This window comes from Coturnix japonica, chromosome 26 (assembly GCF_054131305.1).
Source record: "Coturnix japonica strain WE chromosome 26, WE-NBRP24, whole genome shotgun sequence".
NCBI lineage: Eukaryota > Metazoa > Chordata > Aves > Galliformes > Phasianidae > Coturnix > Coturnix japonica.
Window position 1 is genome coordinate 5,897,202 of NC_140688.1, and position 21,613 is coordinate 5,918,814.

Consider the following 21,613-nt stretch of genomic DNA (forward strand, 5'->3'; position numbering starts at 1 on the left):
CAGGGTAACAAGCTGCAGGCACGGAGCCGTGACATCATCATCAAGGTGGGTTCCTACCCCACATCCCTGCCCTCCATCTTCTCACCTCCCTCCATCTCCTTTCCCAATAGAAAGGACTCAGTGAGGAACGAAAGCTGCAGATGCTCTGCCTTCCAGCCCCAACCTCTGATCTCACAACCCCTTTGGATCTCTCAACTCTCCTGCTTTCAGCCAATAAGAATTGTTGAGCGGCAGCAGCTGCATTTGTGGGACAGGGCTTAGTGTGGGTGGTGCTGTGGGGTTGGTGTGGGAGCCACGGGAGATGGAGGGTGGCCAAGAGTGTGAGTTGGCCACTCAGGCCATCCCACAGTGCCGTGAACCTTGATCCATGGTGACTGAACATCATCGTAACTGGCTGTGGGGCACAGTTGGTTGCTACAGGACAGTATGTTCCCCTATGCACTTCTATGGGTCCCTGCAGGTACATGTGTGAGTGTGTCAGTATAGCTCCCATATGAGTCTGTATTTGTTCCCTTTGGCTCCCCGTGGGTCTCTATTGCTCCCTGTTGTTCTTATGTGGCTCTATGACTCTCTATGATGTTCTTTTGGTTCTCTATGGGTCCTGTGGGTTCCTGTCCCTGACAGACGGTGGGAGGGACCGGGTGATAAGAAGGGCAGAAACAGCCCCATTTCTGTCCCTGGCCGTGTTGTGTAGAGCCCCATGGGGAACCTTAGAGGCCATAGCTTGTAGGCAAACAGAAGCTTATGGTGCATAGCTTATGGGGCTAAGCTGTGGGGGTTATGGGACAGAGCATCAAGGGCAGTGGTGGTTCTATCGGACACAGCCAAAAAAAGGGGGCTTAGAGGCCTTAACAGCCCTGTAGAGCCTAAAGTCCTTGAAGCTTAAGGGTAGGCCTGGAGCCGAGGTACTAAAGGGCTGGACTGGAAGCACTGAGGTTTTGAGGGCCTGATGCACAGAGGGAGGCCAAAAAAGAGACCACGAGTCCATGAGCATTCATGGCACAAAGGAAGGTTTAGAGCTGTAATGGAGAACACACCTGGAGGCACAGATGCCTGTAAGCTGTCCTAGGGGCATAGGGGGTGGCCTAAAGGCTTAGAGGTTGCCCAGGAGGCTTAGAGGCCTTAAGGTAAAACAGCCTGGAGGGAGGCCCAGAGCCTGGCCAAGAGGCCTTGCAGCTTAGTAGTCTTGAGGCCAAGGTGAGGCGTGGAGGCCAAGCAAGAGAAAGCCTCTGTGGGTAGGAAGCTCTTGTGAGCTGTGGTGTGGGTACCTGCCTCTAAATAGGGCCGCGTGAAGGGAAGGGCAGGGTGTGTGATGCAGGAGAGAGGAAAGGACACTGCAGAAGTGGCACAACACTGTAGCAGTGGAACGGTAAACTGAAGAAACTGCTCTTGACCAGAAGCTTGTGGTTGGCTGTGCTCAGATCCTCCTCCAAAGAGATGCTCTTCATGCATTTCTTGTCTCCTTTCTGTCAGAAGCTGATGGAAGCAGCCTTCCAGCAAATGGCAGCCTTGCAGAAAGCCAGGGGAGGAGCACAGAGCCAACAAAAGATGAGACTTTGCCACCAGGGAACGGTGGGCCGGTCCCCGTTACCTGAAGTAATAGACGTCGCTTTTCCCGGCGCTCAGCCCCGATTTCCGTATCACTTCTTCCTTCTTCCACCCGGGCGGTAACGCCGGGCAATCCACCCGCCCTTGTTTCTCCATCCCCGGTACCGGAACCGAAAACAGCCGAAAAAAGCCGAAAAAAGCCGAAGTTCGGCTGGTGTTCGGAGCCGGTTCGGCTGCCGGAGGAGCCTTCTGAAGGGCCTTCCGGTTTACTTCCGGGTTGGTCTGGCCACTTCCGTTCCGGTTCGGCTCTCTTCGGAAGTATTCGGAAGCGCTCGGGTTGTTCTGAAGCGACTTTTGGTTAACTTCCGGGTTGCTCCGAGATCCACTTCGTCTCCATTCGGAAGCGCTCGGGTCTTTTCGGAGCGAGTTCCGGTTTACTTCCGGGTTCCTTCGATTTCACCTTCGGAATTCTTCGGAACCGCTGGGGTCGGGTTCGGAACCGCTCCCAGCGACTTCCGGTTGACTTCCGGGTTGCTACAGGTGGCTTCCGGTCGGGTTCGGAGCTGTTCGGAACCTTTCGGAAACGCTTGGGTCTATTTCGGGATCGCTACGAGCGATTTCCGGGTTTTTCGCGCTTCGGTTCCGTTCGGAAGCGCTCGGGTCAACTTCGGAAACATTCAGAAACTTTCGGGTCCAGTTCGGAGCCGTTCGGAGCCGTTTGGGGTCGCTACGAGCGACTTCCGGGTTTCTTCAAGCTTTGGAACCATTCGGATCCTTTCGGAAGCTCTCGGGTTCACTTCGGAGGAGCTCGGAAACGCTCGGAGCCCTTCGGGTCCACTTCGGAGCCATTCGGGATCGCTACGAGCAATTTCCGTGTCTCTTCGGGCTTCGGACCCTTTCGGAACCATTCGGAACCGTTCGGAAGCGCTCCGGTCGACTTTGGAGACGCTCGGAAACACTCGGGTCCAGTTCGGAGACATTCGGGATCGCTACGAGCGACTTCCTTGTTCCTTCACGCTTCGGAACCGTTCGGAACCTTTCGGAAGCGCTCGGATCGACTTCAGAACCACTCGGGTGCACTCGGAAGCGCTCGGAGCCGCTCGGGTCAAGTTCGGAGCCGCTCCGCTCGACTTCCGGGTTTCTTCGGGCTTCGGAAACCTTCGGATGCGTTCGGAAGCGTTCGGAACCCGGAAGTCCCTTTATGCCTCTCTAAACCCGGAAGTCTCTTCTAGCCCGTCCAACTCTATGGCCCTGGAGGACCGTCTCAATACAATCAATGCGTTGCCATCTGTTTAATGAGTTACAAGCGTTAATTAATGAGCTTTAATTAATCCCGGAGCAACATCCGGGTCTTTTCTAGATCCGTACTGAAGAGGCGAGCCAAGATGGCGGCCGGGAGAGACCGGAAGTAGCGATTGAGGCGCTGGGTTTGGAGTTCCTATAGGTGCCAAATAGTGAGCCATTAAAATGAATGGAGGCTCTGAGCTGCCAAACAGGGAGCCATGGGAATGAATGGAGGCCCATAGGTGCCAAATAGGGAGCTATTAAGGTGAATGGTGGGCCAGATAGCTGCCAAATAGTGAGCCATATGAATGAATGGAGCTCCATAGGAATGAACGGAGGCCCATAGTTGCCAAATAGGGATCCATTCGAATGAATGGAGGGCCAGGGATGCCAAATTGTTAACCCATAGAGCCCCATAGAGACCCCATAAACCCCATAGAGACCCCATAGCACCCCATAGAGCCCTATAGCCCCCCATAGACCCCCATAGGACCCCATAGAGCCCCATAGACCCCATAAGGCTCCATAGAGCTCCATAGAACCCCATAGAGCCCCACAGACCACCATAGAACGCCATAGAGCCCCATAGACACCCCATAAACCCCCACAGACCCCCATAGGACCCCATAGAGCCCCATATAGACCCGATAGAGCCCCATAGAGACCCATAGAGCCCCATAGACCCCCATATACCCCCATAGACCCCCATAGACCCCATAGCTGCCAAATAGTGACCCATAGACCCCTATAGACCCCCCATAGAGCCCCATAGACCCCCATAGGACCCCATAGAGCCCCATAGACCCCCATAGACCCCATAAGGCTCCATAGAGCCCCATAGAACCCAATAGGACCCCATAGAACCCCATAGGACCCAATTGGATCCAATAGGACCCCATATAGACCCCATAGCCACCCATAGAGCCCCATAGACCCCTATAGACCCCATAGACCCCCATAGAACCCCATATATACCCCATAGACCCACCATATTCCCAGTGCTATAACCCAGCACCAATAGGATCCCGTCGGGGCACCCGCTCTTCAAGTAATGCTGGCTCCCCATAGGGAAGAATAGGACGTCCCCCACTTCCACCTCGAAGCTCAGGCTCTCCCCATTCTCCAACACCAGGCCGGCCTGCATTCGCATATTCATGAGCTCATTAAGCCTCATTTGCATCCCACCCCCCTATATCCCCTATATATAATATAGGGCCTTACCTTGCCACAGCCTTGGAGGATGTAAGCCAGCTCGTTAGCGTTAAGATGATAATGGGGTTGGCCAAGTTCATTAGGGAAGATCCTTAGGGTGGCTATGGTGAGAGGATCGGGGTGCTGCAATGAGTTATATATAGGATCATATAGGGTTATATAGGTTTATATGGGGGTCTATGGGGTCCTATGGGGGTCTATGGGGCTCTATGGGGCTCTATGGGGGTCCTATGGGGGGTCTATGAGGGTCGTAGGGGTCCTATGGGGTCCAATGGATCACTATTTGGCAGCTATGGGGGCTAATGGATCGCTATTTGACAGCTATGGGGCTCTATGGGGTTCTATGGGGGGTTATGGGGTCTATGGGGCTCTATGGGGCCCATTGGCCTCTATGGGGTCTAATGGGTCTGTATTTGGCAGCTATGGGGCTCTATGGGGTCCAGTGGAGGGTTATGGGGTCCTATGGGGCTCTATAGGGTCCTATGGGGTGGCTATGGGAGTCTATGGGGTCCTATGGGGCTCTATGGGTCACTATTTGTCAGCTATGGGGCTCTATGGGGGTCCTATGGGGGGGCTATGGGGTCTAATGGATCCCTATGGGGCTCTATGGGGCTCTATGGGGGTCTATAGGGTCCTATGCGGTGGCTATGGGACTCTATGGGGTCCTATGGGGGGTTATGGGGCTCTATGGGGTTCTATGGGGCTCTATGGGGTTCTATGGGGCTCTACGGGGGAATATGGATGACTATTTGGCAGCTATGGGGTCCTATGGGACTCTATGGATCACTATTTGGCAGCTATGGGGCTCTATGTAATCCAACGGATCACTATTTGGCAACTACGCTTTCCAGTGTAACCTAATGGATCACTATTTGGCAACGCTGGTTTCCTATGTCTTTTATTGGCTCACTATTTGGCAACAATGGGCCCCTATGAAAACCAATGACTCCTTATTTGGCACCTATGCATTCCATTGGCTCACTATTTGGCAACCGACCCCTCCAAGGTCCTGGCAGCTTAAAGGCGTTACCTGAAGGAGCGACTGGATGTAAATGAGATTCATTGGTTCCATCCAGGTCCTGGCAGGTCGATACGGAGCCCAGTGGAAAACTCCGCCATTAAATGGTGCCGGAGGGGAACCTAAGGGGGATAGAAAGGTCCTGGAAGGTTAAAGGAAGGGTCCTGGAAGGGGAATATGGGATTATATGGGGGTATTAAGGTCCTGGAAGGGGAAGAATGGGGTCTAATGGGGTCTTATGGGGTCTATGGGGTCTTATGGGGTCTATTAAGGTCCTGGAAGGGTAATGCCATGGAAGGTCCATGCCATGCCCTATAGAATATAGGGGAAATCCTATAGGGTTTTAGGGTAAACCCGCGAGGTAAATGGATTACAAGGTAGGGGAATAAGGGTTAAATGAAGCCATAGAGGAAAAGGAAGGATATTCTTAAAGGTGGAAGAGAGAAAGAGGAAGTGGAAGCAAAACCAAAGGCTGCGGCCTACCTGCACCACGTAGCCATGGACGTTGGCATTAAAATGCCAGTGGGGAACCCGGAGCGCTCCGGGTTTGATCCTGATTAAAGCCAGGCTCATTATGGCTTGATGCTCGTGGAGGCTTTGAGCGAAGATGCGAGCTTCTCGATCCGGATAACACTTGGGATCCAGCCAGTACATCGCCCATTGGATTTCACCTCCAGGGTAGCGTTGTGGCTGGAAAGGAAATGGGCTTATTCCTTTTCCTCTTCCCCCTCCCCTTCCCCTTCCCATAGGAAAGGAAGAAGATACCCCATAGGACCCTATAGGACCCCATAAGCCCCATAGGACCCCATAAGACCCCATAGGACCCCATAAACCCCATAGGAATCAATAGGAAGCAATAGGACCCCATAGAACTCCATAAGACCCCATAAGACCCCATAGACCCCATAGGACCCCATAGGACCCTATAAGACCCCATAGGACCCCATAAGACCCCATAGGACCCCATAGGACCCCATAAGACCCAATAAGACCCCATAGACCCCATAGAGACCCCATAGAGACCCCATAAGACCCCATAAGACCCCATACACCCCATAAAACCCTATAAGACCCCATAGACCCCATAGTCTCACCCTATATCCTCCAATAGGATGAAGCCGTTAGTGCTGTGTAACTATTGCCTCAGCCGTATGCAAATGAGGGCTGGAGGAGAGCTCTGATTGGTTGAAAGACCAGGAAAAGCTTCGTTTGATTGGTTAATAGGGGGAATTTGGGGCTCCTTCCTTCCCCTTATGGGGTTCTATGGGGTCTTATGGGGTTTATGGGGTCTATGGGGTCTTATGGGGTCTTATAGGATCCTATTGGTTCCTATGGGGTCTTATGGGGTCCTATGGGGTCTCTATGGGGTCTATGGGGTCCTATGGGGTCATATGGGGCTTATGCGGTCTAATGGGGTCCTATGGGGTCTTATGGGGTCCTATGGGGTCCTATGGGGTTTATATGGGGTCCTATGGGGTCTAATAGGGTTCTATGGGGTCTTATAGGGTCCTATTCATTCCTATGGGGTCTTATTGGGTCCTATGGGGTTGTATGGGGACTTATGAGGTTCTATGGGATCTTATGGGGTTCTATGGGGTCTTATAGGGACTTATGGGTTCTATGGGGTCCTATGGGGTTTATGGGGTCTTTTGGGGTCCTATTGATTCCTATGGGGTCCTATGGGGTCTATGGAGTCCTATGGGGTCTTATGGCATCCTATTGGGTTTAATGGGATCCCATAGGGTTCTGTTGGGGTCTTATGGGGTCCTATTGGTTCCTATGGGGTTCTATGGGGTCCTATGGGGTCCTCTTGAATCCTATGGGGTCCTATGGGGTCTTATGGGGTCTTATTGGTTCCTATTGGGTCTTATAGGGTTCTATGGGGTTCTACGGATTCCTATTGGTTCCTATGGGGTCTTATGGGTTCCTATGGGGTCTCTTATGGGGTCTCTTATGGGGTTCTATGGGGTCCTATTGATTCCTATGGGGTCTTATGGGATCCTATGGGTTTCTATGGGGTCTTATGGGGTCTTATGAGGTCCTATTGGTTCTTATGGGGTCTTATGGTTTCTAATTATCCTATTGATTTCTATGGGGTTTATGGAGTCCTATGGGGTCTTATGGAGTTCTATTGGGTTCTATGGGGTCCTATTGGTTCCTATGGGGTCTCTGGTGTCTTATGGGGTCCTATTGATTCCTTTGGGGTCCTATGGGATCTTATGGGGTCTTATGGGGTCAATGGAGTCTTATAGGGTCTTTTTGATTCCTATGGAGTCCTATTGGTTTCTATGGGGTCTTATGAGGTCTTACTGGTTCTTATGGGGTCTTATGGCTTCTAATGGGGTCCTATTGATTCCTATGGGGTCTTATGGGGTCCTATTTGTTCCTATGGGGTCTTATAGGGTCTTATGGGGTCTGTGGGGTCCTATGGATCCTATGGGGTCCTTTGGGTATTATAGGGACTTATGGGGTCTTATGGGGTTCTACGGGATCTTATTGGGTTCTATGGGGTCCTATTGATTCCTATGGGGTCTTATGGGGTCCTATTGTTTCCTATGGGGTCCTATGGGGTCTTGTAGGGACTTATGGTTTCTATGGGGTTTATGGGATCCTATTCATTCCTATGGGGTCTTTTAGGGTCCTATGGGGTTCTATGGGGACTTATGAGGTTCTATGGGGTCCTATGGGGTCTCTGTGGGGTTCTATGGGGTCTTATGAGGTCTTATAGGGACTTATGGGTTCTATGGGGTATCATGGGGTCTTATAGGGTCTTATTGGTTCCTATGGGATTCTATGGGGTCGTATTGGTTCCTATGGGGTTCTATGGGGTCTTATGGGGTCCTATTGGTTTCTATGGGGTTTTATGGGGTCCTATTGATTCCTATGGGGTCTTGTAGGGTCCTATTGGTTCCTATGGGGTCTTATAGGGTCTTATGGGGTCTGTGGGGTCCTATGGAGTCTATGGGGTCCTATGGGGTCTTATAGGGACTTATGAGTTCTGTGGAGTCCTATGTGATTCTTATGGGGTCCTATTGATTTTTATGGGGTCCTATGGGGTCTATAGGGTCTTATAGGCTCCATCCCCCCCATATACCCCATATCCCCCGCAATAACACCAGACCCTGTCGCTCTTCCGCCATCTTTATTCTCATCCAACCGCATCCATCATCTCCCCCCTCCCCCCCACCCCCGGCAACACATCGACCCTCGTTAACCCCATAATTAACCCCTTAATTAACCTCTTAATTAATGCCTTAATTAACCCCCCCCCCCCCATATTAACCCCATCGGAGTGAAGGAAGAACAAGACGCCGACCAATCGGGCACCAGCTTTGTTAACGTGTGCGCATTAATTAATTATGCAAGTGAAGGGGGCGTGGCTTTGTCAAACCCCACCACGCCCAACCAACTAACATTGAGACCTCATTAGCATGTGATTATATATTCATGAGCCACTGGTCTGATTTGCATAGCCCCGCCCCCTTTCCCGGTCCCTGTTATTAAGTGCTAATGAGGCCTCGATTAATGGATTAATTAATTAATGGCAGCTCATTAATTAATTAATCATTAATTAACTAATTAGGGGGGGGCGGAAGTCGCTCCGTCGTCGATATGGACCTGGAAAGAGAAAAGATAGAGCTAATTAGGGTTAATTAGCCTAATAATTAATAATCAATTAATAATTAATTAATCATCTGTCATGGTTTTGTAATTTTGTAATTTTGCTATCAGTATTCCACATCATAACATCATGTCAAGTAGAATACTAACAGAAGATACTTCTGTTGAATGTGCAGTCCACAGAAGAAGACTACGTATCCCAGAGAACAACAGGGGTAACAATAAGTCACGGGACCAGGACGCTGTATAATCTCGTTCTCAGGCTGGAGTGCCCTCCTTCTTCTCTCGAACTTCTCGGAGAGTGGGAAGCGTTCCAGCCGTGTCGCCTAGAGTTCACAGTAGGCCTCTCGGTTTTCGGGGACTCTCTCTCTTTGTTTCGTTCGATTTGTTAGCCTCAATTATATTATATTGTGTTATCTTGTATTTCGGTATCATATTTAGTAAAATAAGTTTTTCCTCCTTAGATTGTCGCTGTTTTATCCCACTCCCTTTTTTCCCCCTCCTTTCCGGGCCCCGGGGGGGGGGCCCACGGGGTGGCTTCCCCTGTCACGAGCATAGGTAAATCTAAGTAACCCATGACAGATTTTTTGGTGGAGAATGCGGGCATAGAGCTTTTTAGCTTTTAGAACGACTCTCTCTTTACTCTTAAAGAGCTTCGTTAGGGGAGTGTTATCTTTTCGTAGCTGCTCACGGAGAACGTGACCTTGAAATACCAGACAAATTGTCAACATTAAGGGCTGCTGTACATTCTCAGCATTGCTATCTAACTTTTGTGTAGAAAACAAAGGGATTTCTTTCTCCCTTAGAGCAAAGCTAGCTAGCTCTGACTTTTACAGAGCCTGCCAGCTATGAATCCACTCTTCATCCCAGTTGCTCTGTTTAAGGGATTGAAAGCAATTATGATCTTCTTAAAGTATTGGTCAACTATTAACACCATAATTTGGTGTTGTGGAATTGTGCAGGTATATAGCCTAATAAGGTGGATACTGATGGAGACACCTGCCTGGTACTTTTACGAGATGTGGTATGGTCAGAATTTTGGCACCTACACCCCAGATGGAATTGTGAATCTTACAAACACTTGCATCCCAGATGGAACAGGCAATTTTACAAATACTTGCATCCCAGATGGAACAGGCAATTTTACAAACACCACCATGTTTAATTCATTGTACAGGCTAAAAAAACCCTTTTTATTTAGGTTGTACTCTCAGATTTCCACACGCTTCTCAATAACTGAGATAGGGTTCATACTTGCATTCATGTTATCACTATCAATGCATGCATATATGTTCCTATGCATTCGTTCTATGCGGAAGTCTCCTCCAGAGCCAGAGAATGATGACTGGCAGGGAATATGGAAAGGTTTAGGAAAAGTCTTAGAAGCATGGGGACCCGCAGTGTCATGGGATTTCACTCTTGAACACCTAAGTGACCCTAAGAAATTAAGTGAGTATTTGGGTCAGAGATCTAAGGAGGTAAACCTTATGTGGGGTTTGGCTTATGCATACCGTGCTTTGTATCATACTATTCTGGAGAGAGAGAGTTTCCGATCTGAGATTCAAGCCCAAGTTAATTCTGATCAGTCACAGGAGGCATCAGTAGCAATATCAGTTGCCCCTGTGGAAGGCAAGAAATGGAAACGGGTGTCCATGCGTCTAGAACGAAAAGAAGAAGCACAGGGGGGGGCAGCAGAAGACCCAGGTGCCGGGCATGGAGCAGTACCGAAAAAAGCAAAGGCAAAAACCAAGAGGCATGAAGAAGAGACTGATGATGAGGAGGAAATCACCTATTGTCGACCTCTGAAGCTGACTGAAATCCAAGGCTCAAGAAAGGAGTTCACACGGCGTCAAGATGAAGGTATCCTTGCTTGGTTGCTTTGCTGCTGGGACAACGGGGCCAACAGCTTGTCTCTAGATGGTAATGAAGCTCGCCAACTAGGAAGCATTGCCTAAGATGCAGGTATCGACAGAGGGATTAGCAGATGTTCGGATGGAGCTGCCACTCTCTGCTTGCGGCTGTTAGAAGCCGTGAGAGAAAGGTACCCCTATAAGGATGCTTTGAAGCCTAAATTTGATAGTTGGAATACTGTCCAAAAAGGTATTCAGCGCCTGAGGGAATTGGCCATGGCGAAAATGTTGTACAGCCCTGATCCAAGCAAACTTGACCCTGAGAGAGTGAGGGCCGATCCTGACATGTGGCAGAAAATCACAAGTACAAGGAACCAGAGAGAATTGCACAGTCATTGGTATCAGGATCTAAAGGATTCGTGGACAGATGGCCCCGAGTTGTTGAGCTGATTATAATGCTTCAAACCACCGATCAGCAGCTCCCCCAACTGCATGCCGCAGTTTCTGCCATCTCACGGCTAGAAAACCGAGTAGATGAAATGTGCAAGAAATTGTTTCCATCAACTAATTGTAATGATCCCGTAATAGTATCAGAAACAACTGATGAAGGTCAATCCTCGTACGGGCCACCAGGTCTAATGAAGGATCTGATCAAACTAGTCCAGTCCTACTCCCCACCTGCATCATCAAAAGTCTCAGCTGTTAAACGCACACGCTTCCCAGCTCGAGCAAAGAACAACAGTACGATTGCACCGCGTGTTTCCATGTGGCGCTACCTACGTGACCGTGGAGAGGACATGAGGAAGTGGCATGATCAGCCTACTTCTGCACTACGAGCACGGGTGAAAGAACTACTAGACATACCAACCACCAGTGGAGTTGCTCCAGTCATCACAGGTAACCAATAGAGGGGCCCTGCCCTCAGTCAGGGGAGGGAAAGGGAGTTTATTGGACTGTGTGGATTCGATGGCCTGGCACATCAGAACCACAGGAATATAAGGCGCTGGTGGATACCGGTGCACAGTGCACCCTAATGCCCTCCAGTAATGAAGGGACAGAATCAATCCATATTTCTGGAGTGACTGGGGGCTCTCAAGAATTGACTGTGCTGGAGGCTGAAATAAGCCTCACTGGCAAAGACTGGCAAAAACATCCTATTGTGACTGACCCAGGGACTCCATGTATACTGGGTATTGATTACCTCAGAAGGGGGCATTTCAAGGATCCTAAGGGGTATCGATGGGCCTTTGGGATAGCTGCTGTAGACATGGACAACATTAAGCAGCTGTCTGTTTTGCCTGGCCTGTCAGAGGACCCGTCTGTTGTGGGGCTGCTACGAGTAAAAGAGCAGCAGGTACCAATTGCTACGAAGACAGTGCACAGACGGCAGTATCGCACCAACAGGGATTCCTTGATCCCCATTCATGATTTGATTCGCCAGCTGGAGAATCAGGGAGTGATCAGTAAAACTCACTCACCTTTTAACAGTCCCATATGGCCAGTGCGTAAAGCCAGTGGAGAATGGAGGCTGACAGTAGACTACCGTGGCCTGAATGAGGTCACACCCCCATTGAGCGCTGCTGTGCCGGACATGTTGGAACTCCAGTACGAGCTGGAGTCAAAAGCAGCCAAATGGTATGCCACCATTGACATTGCCAATGCCTTCTTCTCTATTCCTTTGGCCGCAGAATGCAAGCCACAGTTTGCCTTCACCTGGAGGGGCATTCAGTATACTTGGAACCGTTTGCCCCAGGGGTGGAAACACAGCCCAACCATTTGCCATGGGTTGGTCCAAACTGTACTGGAACAGGGTGGTGCTCCTGAACACCTGCAGTACATTGATGACATTGTTGTGTGGGGCGATACAGCAGAAGAAGTTTTCACAAAAGGAGAGCAGATAATCCGGATTCTTCTACAAGCTGGCTTTGCTATTAAGCGAAGCAAAGTAAAAGGACCTGCCCAGGAAATTCAGTTCTTAGGTATAAAGTGGCAGGATGGACGTCGTCACATCCCAGCAGATGTGATCGACAAAATCACTGCCATGTCTCCACCAACTAGCAAGAAAGAGACACAATCTTTCCTGGGTGCAGTGGGCTTTTGGAGGATGCACATTCCAAACTACAGCCTCATTGTAAGCCCCCTTTATCAGGTGACGCGGAAGAAGAATGATTTTGCATGGGGCCCAGAGCAGCAGCAGGCTTTTGAACAGATTAAACAAGAGATAGCCCGTGCTGTAGCCCTGGGGCCAGTACGGACTGGACAGGATGTAAAGAACATCCTCTACACTGCTGCTGGAGAGAAAGGCCCCACTTGGAGTTTGTGGCAAAGAGCCTCAGGAGAGACCCGAGGCCGACCCCTGGGATTCTGGAGTCGATCATATAAGGGGTCTGAAGAGTGCTACACTCCAACTGAGAAGGAGATCTTAGCCGCGTATGAGGGGGTTCGGGCTGCTTCCGAAGTAGTTGGGACTGAAACACAGCTCCTTTTGGCACCTCGACTGCCAGTGTTGAACTGGATGTTCAAAGGACAGGTTCCCTCCACCCATCATGCTACCGATGTCACCTGGAGCAAGTGGATTACGCTGATTACACAGCGAGCGCGAATGCGAAACCTCAATCGTCCAGGAATCCTAGAGGTAATCATGGACTGGCCTGAAGATAAAAAGTTTGGAACATCACCAGCAGAAGAGGTATCACGTGCTAAAGAGGCCCCACCATACAACGAATTACCAGAAAATGAAAAGAAATATGCCCTATTCACTGACGGATCATGTCGCATTGTAGGGAAGCATCGCAAATGGAAAGCTGCTGTGTGGAGCCCCACACGACAGGTTGCAGAGGCCACTGAAGGTAAGGGAGAATCAAGTCAGTTTGCAGAGGTAAAAGCTGTCCAGCTGGCCTTAGATGTTGCTGAACGGGAGAGGTGGCCAATGCTGTATCTTTATGCTGACTCATGGATGGTGGCAAATGCCTTATGGGGGTGGTTACAGCAGTGGGAACAAAATAACTGGCAACGGAAGGGTACATCATGTAAAGTATGGATACTTCTATTGAATGTGCAGTCCACAGAAGAAGACTACATATCCCAGAGAACAACAGGAGTAACAATAAGTCACGGGACCAGGACTCTATATAATCTCGTTCCCAGGCTGGAGTGCCCTCCTTCTTCTCTCGAACTTCTCGGAGAGTGGGAAGCGTTCCAGCCGTGTCGCCTAGAGTTCACAGTAGGCCTCTCGGTTTTCGGAGACTCTCTCTCTCTCTGTTTCGTTCGATTTTGTTAGCCTTAATTATATTATATTGTGTTATCTTGTATTTCGATATCATATTTAGTAAAATAAGTTTTTCCTCCTTAGATTGTCGCTGTTTTATCCCACTCCCCTTTTCCCCCTCCTTTCCGGGCCCCGGGGGGGGGTGTGGGGTGGCTTCCCCTGTCACGGGCATAGGTAAATCTAAGTAACCCGTGACAGTATTCCACATCAGAACATCATGTGGAGCACAGAGAAGAACTACACATCCCAGAGGACCTCAGTTTCAATAAGACTGTATTATATTGTGTAATCTTACATCCCAACATCATAGTTAGTAAGGTAAGTCTCCACCTTAGATTGTTGCTGCTGCTCTGTTTGTTTCCCTGAGCCCAGCTCCCGTCTCCCTACCCCTTTTTCCTTCCCATTAATGGGGGGCGGGGAGCCCATAGGCCTGCTAACCCCAGTCACGGACATAGATTGATCTAGATAACATAATGACACACTCCTGTGTGGATGCTCTGATGCAGCATCAGTTCAGAACTCCCTTTGAAGCTCTTACCACACTCAGGACACTTTCAGGGTATTTCTTTTGTGTGGATGTGCTGGTGGCGCTTCAAATCAGAACTCCTTTTGAAGCTATTCCCACACTCAGTACATTTAAATGGTCTCTCTCCCATGTGGATAAACTGATGGGAAGAGAAGCTGGAACTCCATTTGAAGCTTTTCCCACACTCAATACATTTAAAGGGTTTGTCTCCCGAGTGGACATTCTGGTGCAGTTTCAATTTAGAACTGCTTATGAAGGCCTTCCCACACTCAGTGCACTGAAAGGGTTTTACTCCTGTATGGATGCGCTGGTGGCACTTCAGTTCAGAATTGCTTTTGAAGCTCTTCCCACACTCAGGGCACGTATAGGGTTTCTCTCCCGTATGGATGCGCTGGTGGCACTTCAAAAAAGAACTGCTGGCGAAGCTCTTCCCACACTCAGTGCACTTAGACAGTTTCACTCCTGTGTGGATGCGCTGGTGGCGCTTCAAATCATAACTCCCTTTGAAACTCTTCCCACACTTAGGACATATAAAGGGTCTCTCTCCCATGTGGACGCGCTGATGGGAAGAGAAGCTGGAACTCCATTTGAAGCCTTTCCCACACTCAGGGCACTTAAATGGTTTGTCTCCTGAGTGGACATTCTGGTGCAATTTCAATACAGAACTGCTTTTGAAGCTCTTCCTACACTCAGGACACTGAAAGGGTTTCAGTCCTGTGTGGATGCGTTGATGGCACTTCAAAACAGAACTGATTTTGAAGCTCTTCCCACACTCAAAGCACTTATATAGTCTCACTCCTGTGTGGGTGCGCAGGTGGAGCGTCAATTCAGAGCTGCTCCTGAAGCTGTTACCACACTCAGTGCACTTAAATGGTCTCTCTCCTGTGTGGATGCGATGGTGTTGGGAGAACTTGGAACTGCTTTTGAAGCTCTTCCCGCACATAGAACACTTATATGGTTTCTCTCCTGTGTGGATGCGCAGGTGCATCTTCAATTCATAGCTGCTTCTAAAGCTCTTCCCACACTCAGTACACTTAAATGGTCTCTCTCCTGTGTGGACGCGATAGTGGTAGATGAGGCTGGAACTGTTTTTGAAGCTCTTCCCACACTCAAGGCATTTATATGGTCGCTCTCCTGTGTGGACACGTTGGTGTCTTTTGAGTTTAGAACTACATTTAAAGCTCTTCCCACACTCAGGGCACTTGTACATTCTCTCTCTTCTGTGGATACACTGGTGGGAAGTGAGGCTCCCACTGTCCGTGAAATTCTTTCCACAATCAGAGCACTCGGAGGCTCTCTCTCCTGTGTACATGCACTGCTGGCCAGTGGGGTGGACTCTCCTTTTCATGCTCTCTGCAGAATCACAGAACTCGTAATGCCTCTTTGCTGAGTGCATGCACTGGTGGTTAGTGATGCTGGAATCTGTTTTAAAGCTTTTCTCACACTCAGTGCACGGATTCTGCTTTTTCATCCGGCACGCATCCTTGCTCCTGGTTTCCTCAGGCTGCTTTGGACCTATGGTGAAGTCCACTGGCTTCCTCAATGTCATTCCCAGACGCTTTCCCAGGGGCTTCTTGATGTGCTCACCCGGCCCATGCTGCAGGCCTTCATGGGCATCCCTTCTGATTTCTTCCGCAGAGATGTGACCCCACTGTCTATCTGCTACACAACTTCTCTGCAGAACCTCCTTTGCATTTTTGATCCCATCAGCTGCTGGATGACAGACAAAATGCAGCAATAGCACACGGTGCCCAACATAAAACACAGGCAGAGAAGGCTCTTACAGCCCCAACATTCCCCTTCCCTCCACCATCTCACCTGGGATGAGGTCTCCTGGCATGGCCTCAGGGCTACGCACATCTGGGATCCAGGGGTCTTCCCCACTTTCAAGCAGGGAGATCACCACGGGCTTGGGGCCTGGAAATGGAGCTTCAGGGAGAGAAACAGGGAACAAGAGAGCATTTCCATCATGCTGGCACACTGCCTGTTCAACAGCTCCACTCTGTCTCCCTCCGCATGGACAAACCACCCCTTGGGCCTGAATGTTGGAGCAAAGAATGATTTGACATCTGAACATTATGAAGGGATATTTTTCTTATATGTTCAACAGGTCATCAGCACCACTGTGTCCCTCCCCAAGGAGAAACCACCATTTGGGCCTGAATGACACCACGCCTACAGCTTCCCTTGGAGCAAAGAATGCTTTGACATCTCTGAACATTGTGAAGGGATATTTTTTCTTTCAAATTAACTTTAAAACAGATTATTTTCTTACAATCTACCAGAGGTCAAGGCATCAAAATGTTGATGGCAATTGCATGTAAAATCCTCAATTTCATAGCAGTATTCAGGGAGTCATCTGTGAGCTGGAGCTGGTGGCACCAAGCAACACTCAACACAAGGGCTGGTTTTCTACCTCCTGGCTGATGCCTCCTTGCCAGCACTGACTCTGCAGCTTTGATCACAGTGCCGTGCATACTAATCCCTTCTGAAACTCATGCTTCTCAGTATCTCCTTTCTTGCTGGCACTGTGGTGTTAGTCAATATGTAGCTGCATGACAATTATTCAAGGCCCAGCTTGCAGAGGCTCATTCTGCACAGTTAAAGGTGCCCTAACAAGGAGGAAAGGCAGACAAGCTCTCACCCAGCGAGGCCACGCACTGGTACGTCTCCAGCATCACGTCCCGGTAGAGCGCTCGCTGCGCAGGGTCCAGCAGTGCCCACTCCTCCCTGCTGAAATACACGGCCACCTCCTCAAAGCTCACGGGCTCCTGCAAGCAAAGAGGCTCCCTGCTGGGATGTCACGGTTTGAACTAAAAATCCACCTGCGTCCGTGACAGGGGGCCGTAGGCCCCGGAGGGGCCCTAGGCCGAAAGGAAAAAAATTAATTAGGAAAAGAAAACAGCGGCAACGATCTAAGGAGGCACACTTATTTACTAAATACTATATCGAAATACAGGATAACACAATATAATACAATATAATTGAAATTGAGCTAACGAATCAAGCAAAATAGGAGAGAGAATGAGTCCCGTAACCGAGAGGCCTACTGTGAATCTAGGCGAACGGCTGAAGGCTCCCACACACTCCCCTGAACGCCAGAACTCGAAAGACATCAGTCTGTTCTGCGACAGAGTTAATATAGAGTCCAGGTCCCGTGACCTATCGTGTTGTTCCCTGGGAGATGTAGTCTTCTTCTGTAAGTTGCAGATTCAGTAAAATTATTCATGCTTAATATGATGTTATGATGTGGAATACTGATAGCAAAAATTACAAAATTATTAAACCATGACATTCCACCCCTTATTCTACATCATTACATTATGTTTATACATACATACACACTCATATGTATAATTGTGAATAATCAGCAACCTTATTTTTCTCAACAATTTATATTTATTCCATACAAATCCCTAAGTTGAGAACAAAACTCTATAACCTAACCTACTATTTATTAATTTTGAGAAAATGGCAAAACTGCCAGAAAAAAGGAAAACATGTCAGCGGTAGAGGGGAAAGGCAGCGCTAGTAGGGCGTCCCCCACATCAAGGTGCACTCATCCTTTCCCAGCCACCACGGCAGATTTCCTTTTGACTTATACTTCTTTCCATGTGTGCTCTACACATGCATGGCCAGTGCAGGATATAGAGTCCAGATGGAAAACTTGCTTACAGAATGCCTAATTAAGGTATATAGAGAAAAAGTGTTTCCTTAATATTAATCCACTCTATCTTAAGTCCTATACCTAATTGAACTATTCTGTATCTAATGGAAATATTTTCTGAGACTCTACCTATATATTTACAGGAAAATCATTGGCTGCACTCCCCCAACATCAAATTCCCTTGTGGTACACATTGAACATTCCCATTTTTGTCCATCACCCACCATGTGCACCCAGGTCCCTGGGCAAAGACAGTACCCCGGAGAGGTTTGCCCTTTCCAGACGCTGGAAGGACCCAAACTGTTTTTCCCAACACACTCTTTATGTGTACTACAGGAACCTTATCTCCCTCCACGGTACGTAGGGAGCTGGATTGGTTAGGACCATTACGATTACTAGATCCTCGAGTGTTGACCAACCAGGTGGCTTCTGCTAAATGGTTCTCCCAATTTTTATATGTTCCGCCACCCATTGCTTTTAACATAGTTTTCAACAACCCATTGAATCGTTCAATCTTACCAGAAGCTGGTGCATGATAGGGAATATGGTAAATCCACTCAATGCCATGATTTTTAGCCCAAGTGGTTACAAGGGAATTTTTAAAATGGGTCCCATTATCTGATTCAATTCTTTCTGGAGTGCCATGCCGCCACAAGATTTGCTTTTCCAACCCTAATATGGTGTTTCGGGCGGTAGCATGGGGTACTGCGTATGTTTCGAGCCACCCAGTGGTTGCCTCCACCATGGTGAGTACATAACGCTTACCATTGCGAGATCGTGGCAAGGTGATATAATCAACCTGCCATGCCTCTCCATATTTATACTTTTGCCATCGCCCTTCCCCCCAAAGAGGTTTCATCCTCTTGGCTTGTTTAATTATGGCGCATGTTTCACAATCATGAATAACCTGAGCAATAGCGTCCATAGTTAAGTCCACCCCTCGGTCTCTGGCCCACTTATATGTTGCATCCCTTCCTTGATGACCTGAAGTCTCATGGGCCCACCGAGCTAGGAATAATTCACCCTTGTTCTGCCAGTCCAAGTCTATTTGAGCCACCTCAATTTTGGCAGCTCGATCAACCTGATGGTTATTTTTATGTTCTTCAGTAGCCTTACTTTTAGGCACATGAGCATCTACATGGCGCACCTTTACAACAATGTTCCTTATTCGGGCAGCAATGTCTTTCCACAGTTCAGCAGCCCAAACAGGTTTACCCTTTCGTTGCCAATTATCATTTTCCCACTGTTGCAACCACCCCCATAAGGCATTTGCCACCATCCATGAATCAGTATAAAGATGAAGCATTGGCCACCTCTCCCGTTCAGCCACATCTAAAGCCAGCTGAACAGCCTTTACCTCTGCGAATTGACTTGATTCTCCTTTACCTTCGGTGGCCTCTGCAACTTGTCGTGTGGGGCTCCATACAGCAGCTTTCCATCTGCGATGCTTCCCTACAATACGACATGATCCGTCTGTGAATAGGGCAAATTTCTTTTCGTTTTCTGGTAGCTCATTGTATGGTGGTGCCTCTTTAGCACGTGATACCTCTTCTGTAGGTGGTGTTTCAATTTTTTTACTCTCAGGCCAGTCCATGATCACTTCTAGAATTCCAGGACGGCTGAGTTTTCCCATTCGAGCTCGTTGAGTAATTAATGAAATCCACTTACTCCAAGTGGCATCAGTAGCATGATGGGTGGAGGGAACCTGTCCTTTAAACATCCAGTTTATTACTGGCAAGCGAGGTGCTAGAAGAAGCTGAACCTCTGTCCCAACTACTTCAGAAGCAGCCCGAACCCCCTCATACACGGCTAAGATCTCCTTCTCAGTTGGAGTGTAGCGCTCCTCAGACCCTTTATATGCTCGACTCCAAAATCCTAGGGGTCGGCCTCGGGTCTCTCCTGAGGCTCTTTGCCACAAACTCCAGGTGGGACCTTTCTCTCCAGCAGCAGTGTAGAGGATGTTCTTCACATCCTGTCCCGTCCGTACTGGCCCCAAGGCCACGGCACGGGCTATTTCTTGTTTTATCTGCTCAAAAGCCTGCTGCTGCTCAGGACCCCATGAGAAATTATTCTTCTTCCGTGTTACCTGATAGAGAGGGCTCACTATGTGGCTGTAGTTTGGGACATGCATTCTCCAAAAGCCCACTACTCCCAGAAAAGATTGGGTCTCTGTTTTATTTGTGGGCGGAGACATAGCAGTGATTTTGTCAATCACATCTGCTGGGATGTGACGACGTCCATCTTGCCATTTTATGCCTAAGAACTGGATTTCCTGGGCAGGCCCCTTCACCTTGCTGCGCTTAATGGCAAAACCAGCTTTCAAAAGAATTTGGATTATCTGTTTCCCTTTCTTGGAAACCTCTGCTGCTGTATGGCCCCACACCACAATGTCATCAATATACTGCAAGTGCTCAGGAGCATTACCCTGTTCCAAAACAGCTTGGATCAATCCATGGCAAATTGTTGGGCTGTGCTTCCACCCCTGGGGTAAACGGTTCCAGGTATACTGAATACCTCTCCAGGTAAAAGCAAACTGTGGCCTACATTTTGCAGCCAATGGGATGGAAAAGAAGGCATTAGCAATATCAATGGTGGCATACCACCTAGCTTCTTTTGACTCCAATTCATACTGGAGTTCTAGCATGTCTGGTACAGCAGCACTTAATGGAGGTGTGACTTCATTCAGGCCACGGTAATCTACCGTCAGCCTCCATTCCCCACTGGTTTTACGCACTGGCCATATGGGGCTGTTAAAAGGCGAGTGCGTTTTGCTAATCACTCCCTGATTTTCTAATTGGCGAATTAGCTTTTGAATGGGGAGCAATGAGTCCCTATTGGTGCGGTACTGCCGTCTGTGAACCACTTTGGTGGCAATTGGTACCTCTTGGTCTTTTACCTGGAGCAACCCCACAGCAGAAGGATCATCTGACAGACCAGGTAAAGTTGACAGCTGCTTAACACCATTTGTGTTTACAGCAGCTATCCCAAAGGCCCATCGATATCCCTTGGGATCCTTGAAATATCCCATCCTAAGGTAATCGATTCCCAGTATACATGGAGCCTCTGGACCAGTCACAATAGGGTGCATTCGCCAGTTTTTACCAGTGAGGCTTATTTCGGCCTCCAACATAGTCAATTCTTGGGAACCCCCAGTCACTCCATGGATATAAATTGGTTGTGTCCCTTGGTGACTTGAGGGCATTAGGGTGCATTGTGCACCAGTGTCCACCAAGGCTTTATATTTCTGTGGTTGAGATGTGCCAGGCCACTTAATCCACACAGTCCAGTATACTCTGTTGTCCCTTTCCCCCCCCTGGCTGGGGGCAGGGCCCCTCTATTGTTTACCTCGTTGACTTGCAGCAACTGGAACTCTCCCCCGTTTGGAAGAGTTCACCTTGGTGGTTGTTTTGGATTGTAATTCTTTCACTCGTGCCTGAAGTGCAGAAGTGGATGAGTTATACCACTTCTTTATATCCTCCCCATGATTACTCAAGAAAAACAACAAAGCAAAACGTATGGTCTTATCATTGTCATTTGCTTGAATACGAGGACGTCTCTTTTTTATGGTTGAGATTTTCGATGATACAGGTCGAGAGGAACTCATGTTGTTTAGCTCTCT

The 21,613-nt window shown here is 48.8% G+C and overlaps 1 protein-coding gene and 1 long non-coding RNA gene across 3 annotated transcripts; both read right to left on the reverse strand.

Moving 5' to 3' along the window:
* Positions 1–3,822: 3,822 nt before the first annotated feature.
* On the reverse strand, positions 3,823–5,178 carry LOC146756779 (uncharacterized). The gene is made up of 3 exons (XR_014937339.1): positions 5,075–5,178; positions 4,054–4,167; positions 3,823–3,970 (listed from the first exon to the last, which is right to left on the reverse strand). It is a non-coding gene; the product is annotated as an uncharacterized LOC146756779 (long non-coding RNA).
* A 3,203-nt stretch (positions 5,179–8,381) lies between these two features.
* Positions 8,382–16,568, reverse strand: LOC146756780 (uncharacterized). 2 transcript variants are annotated; one of them, XM_085524160.1, is made up of 3 exons: positions 16,146–16,568; positions 14,340–16,040; positions 8,382–8,680 (listed from the first exon to the last, which is right to left on the reverse strand). In XM_085524160.1, exons 1-2 carry the CDS (start codon positions 16,402–16,404, stop codon positions 14,356–14,358), a joined length of 1,944 nt encoding a protein of 647 aa, XP_085380286.1. In that variant the 5' UTR covers positions 16,405–16,568; the 3' UTR covers positions 8,382–8,680; positions 14,340–14,355. The 2 variants fall into 2 exon arrangements, with proteins under 2 accessions (XP_085380286.1, XP_085380285.1); XM_085524159.1 differs by lacking the exon at positions 8,382–8,680 and having other exon boundaries at positions 14,058–16,040; positions 16,146–16,567.
* Between the last annotated feature and the right edge of the window lie 5,045 nt (positions 16,569–21,613).

Excerpts from the sequence above, each read along its gene's own strand:
- LOC146756780 (XM_085524160.1), bottom strand. The coding sequence starts at position 16,404 with ATGTTCAGATGTCAAATCATTCTTTGCTCCAACATTCAGGCCCAAGGG. Across the intron at positions 16,041-16,145 it reads GCCAGGAGACCTCATCCCAG|CAGCTGATGGGATCAAAAAT; the intron begins GTGAGATGGTGG and ends TCTGTCATCCAG.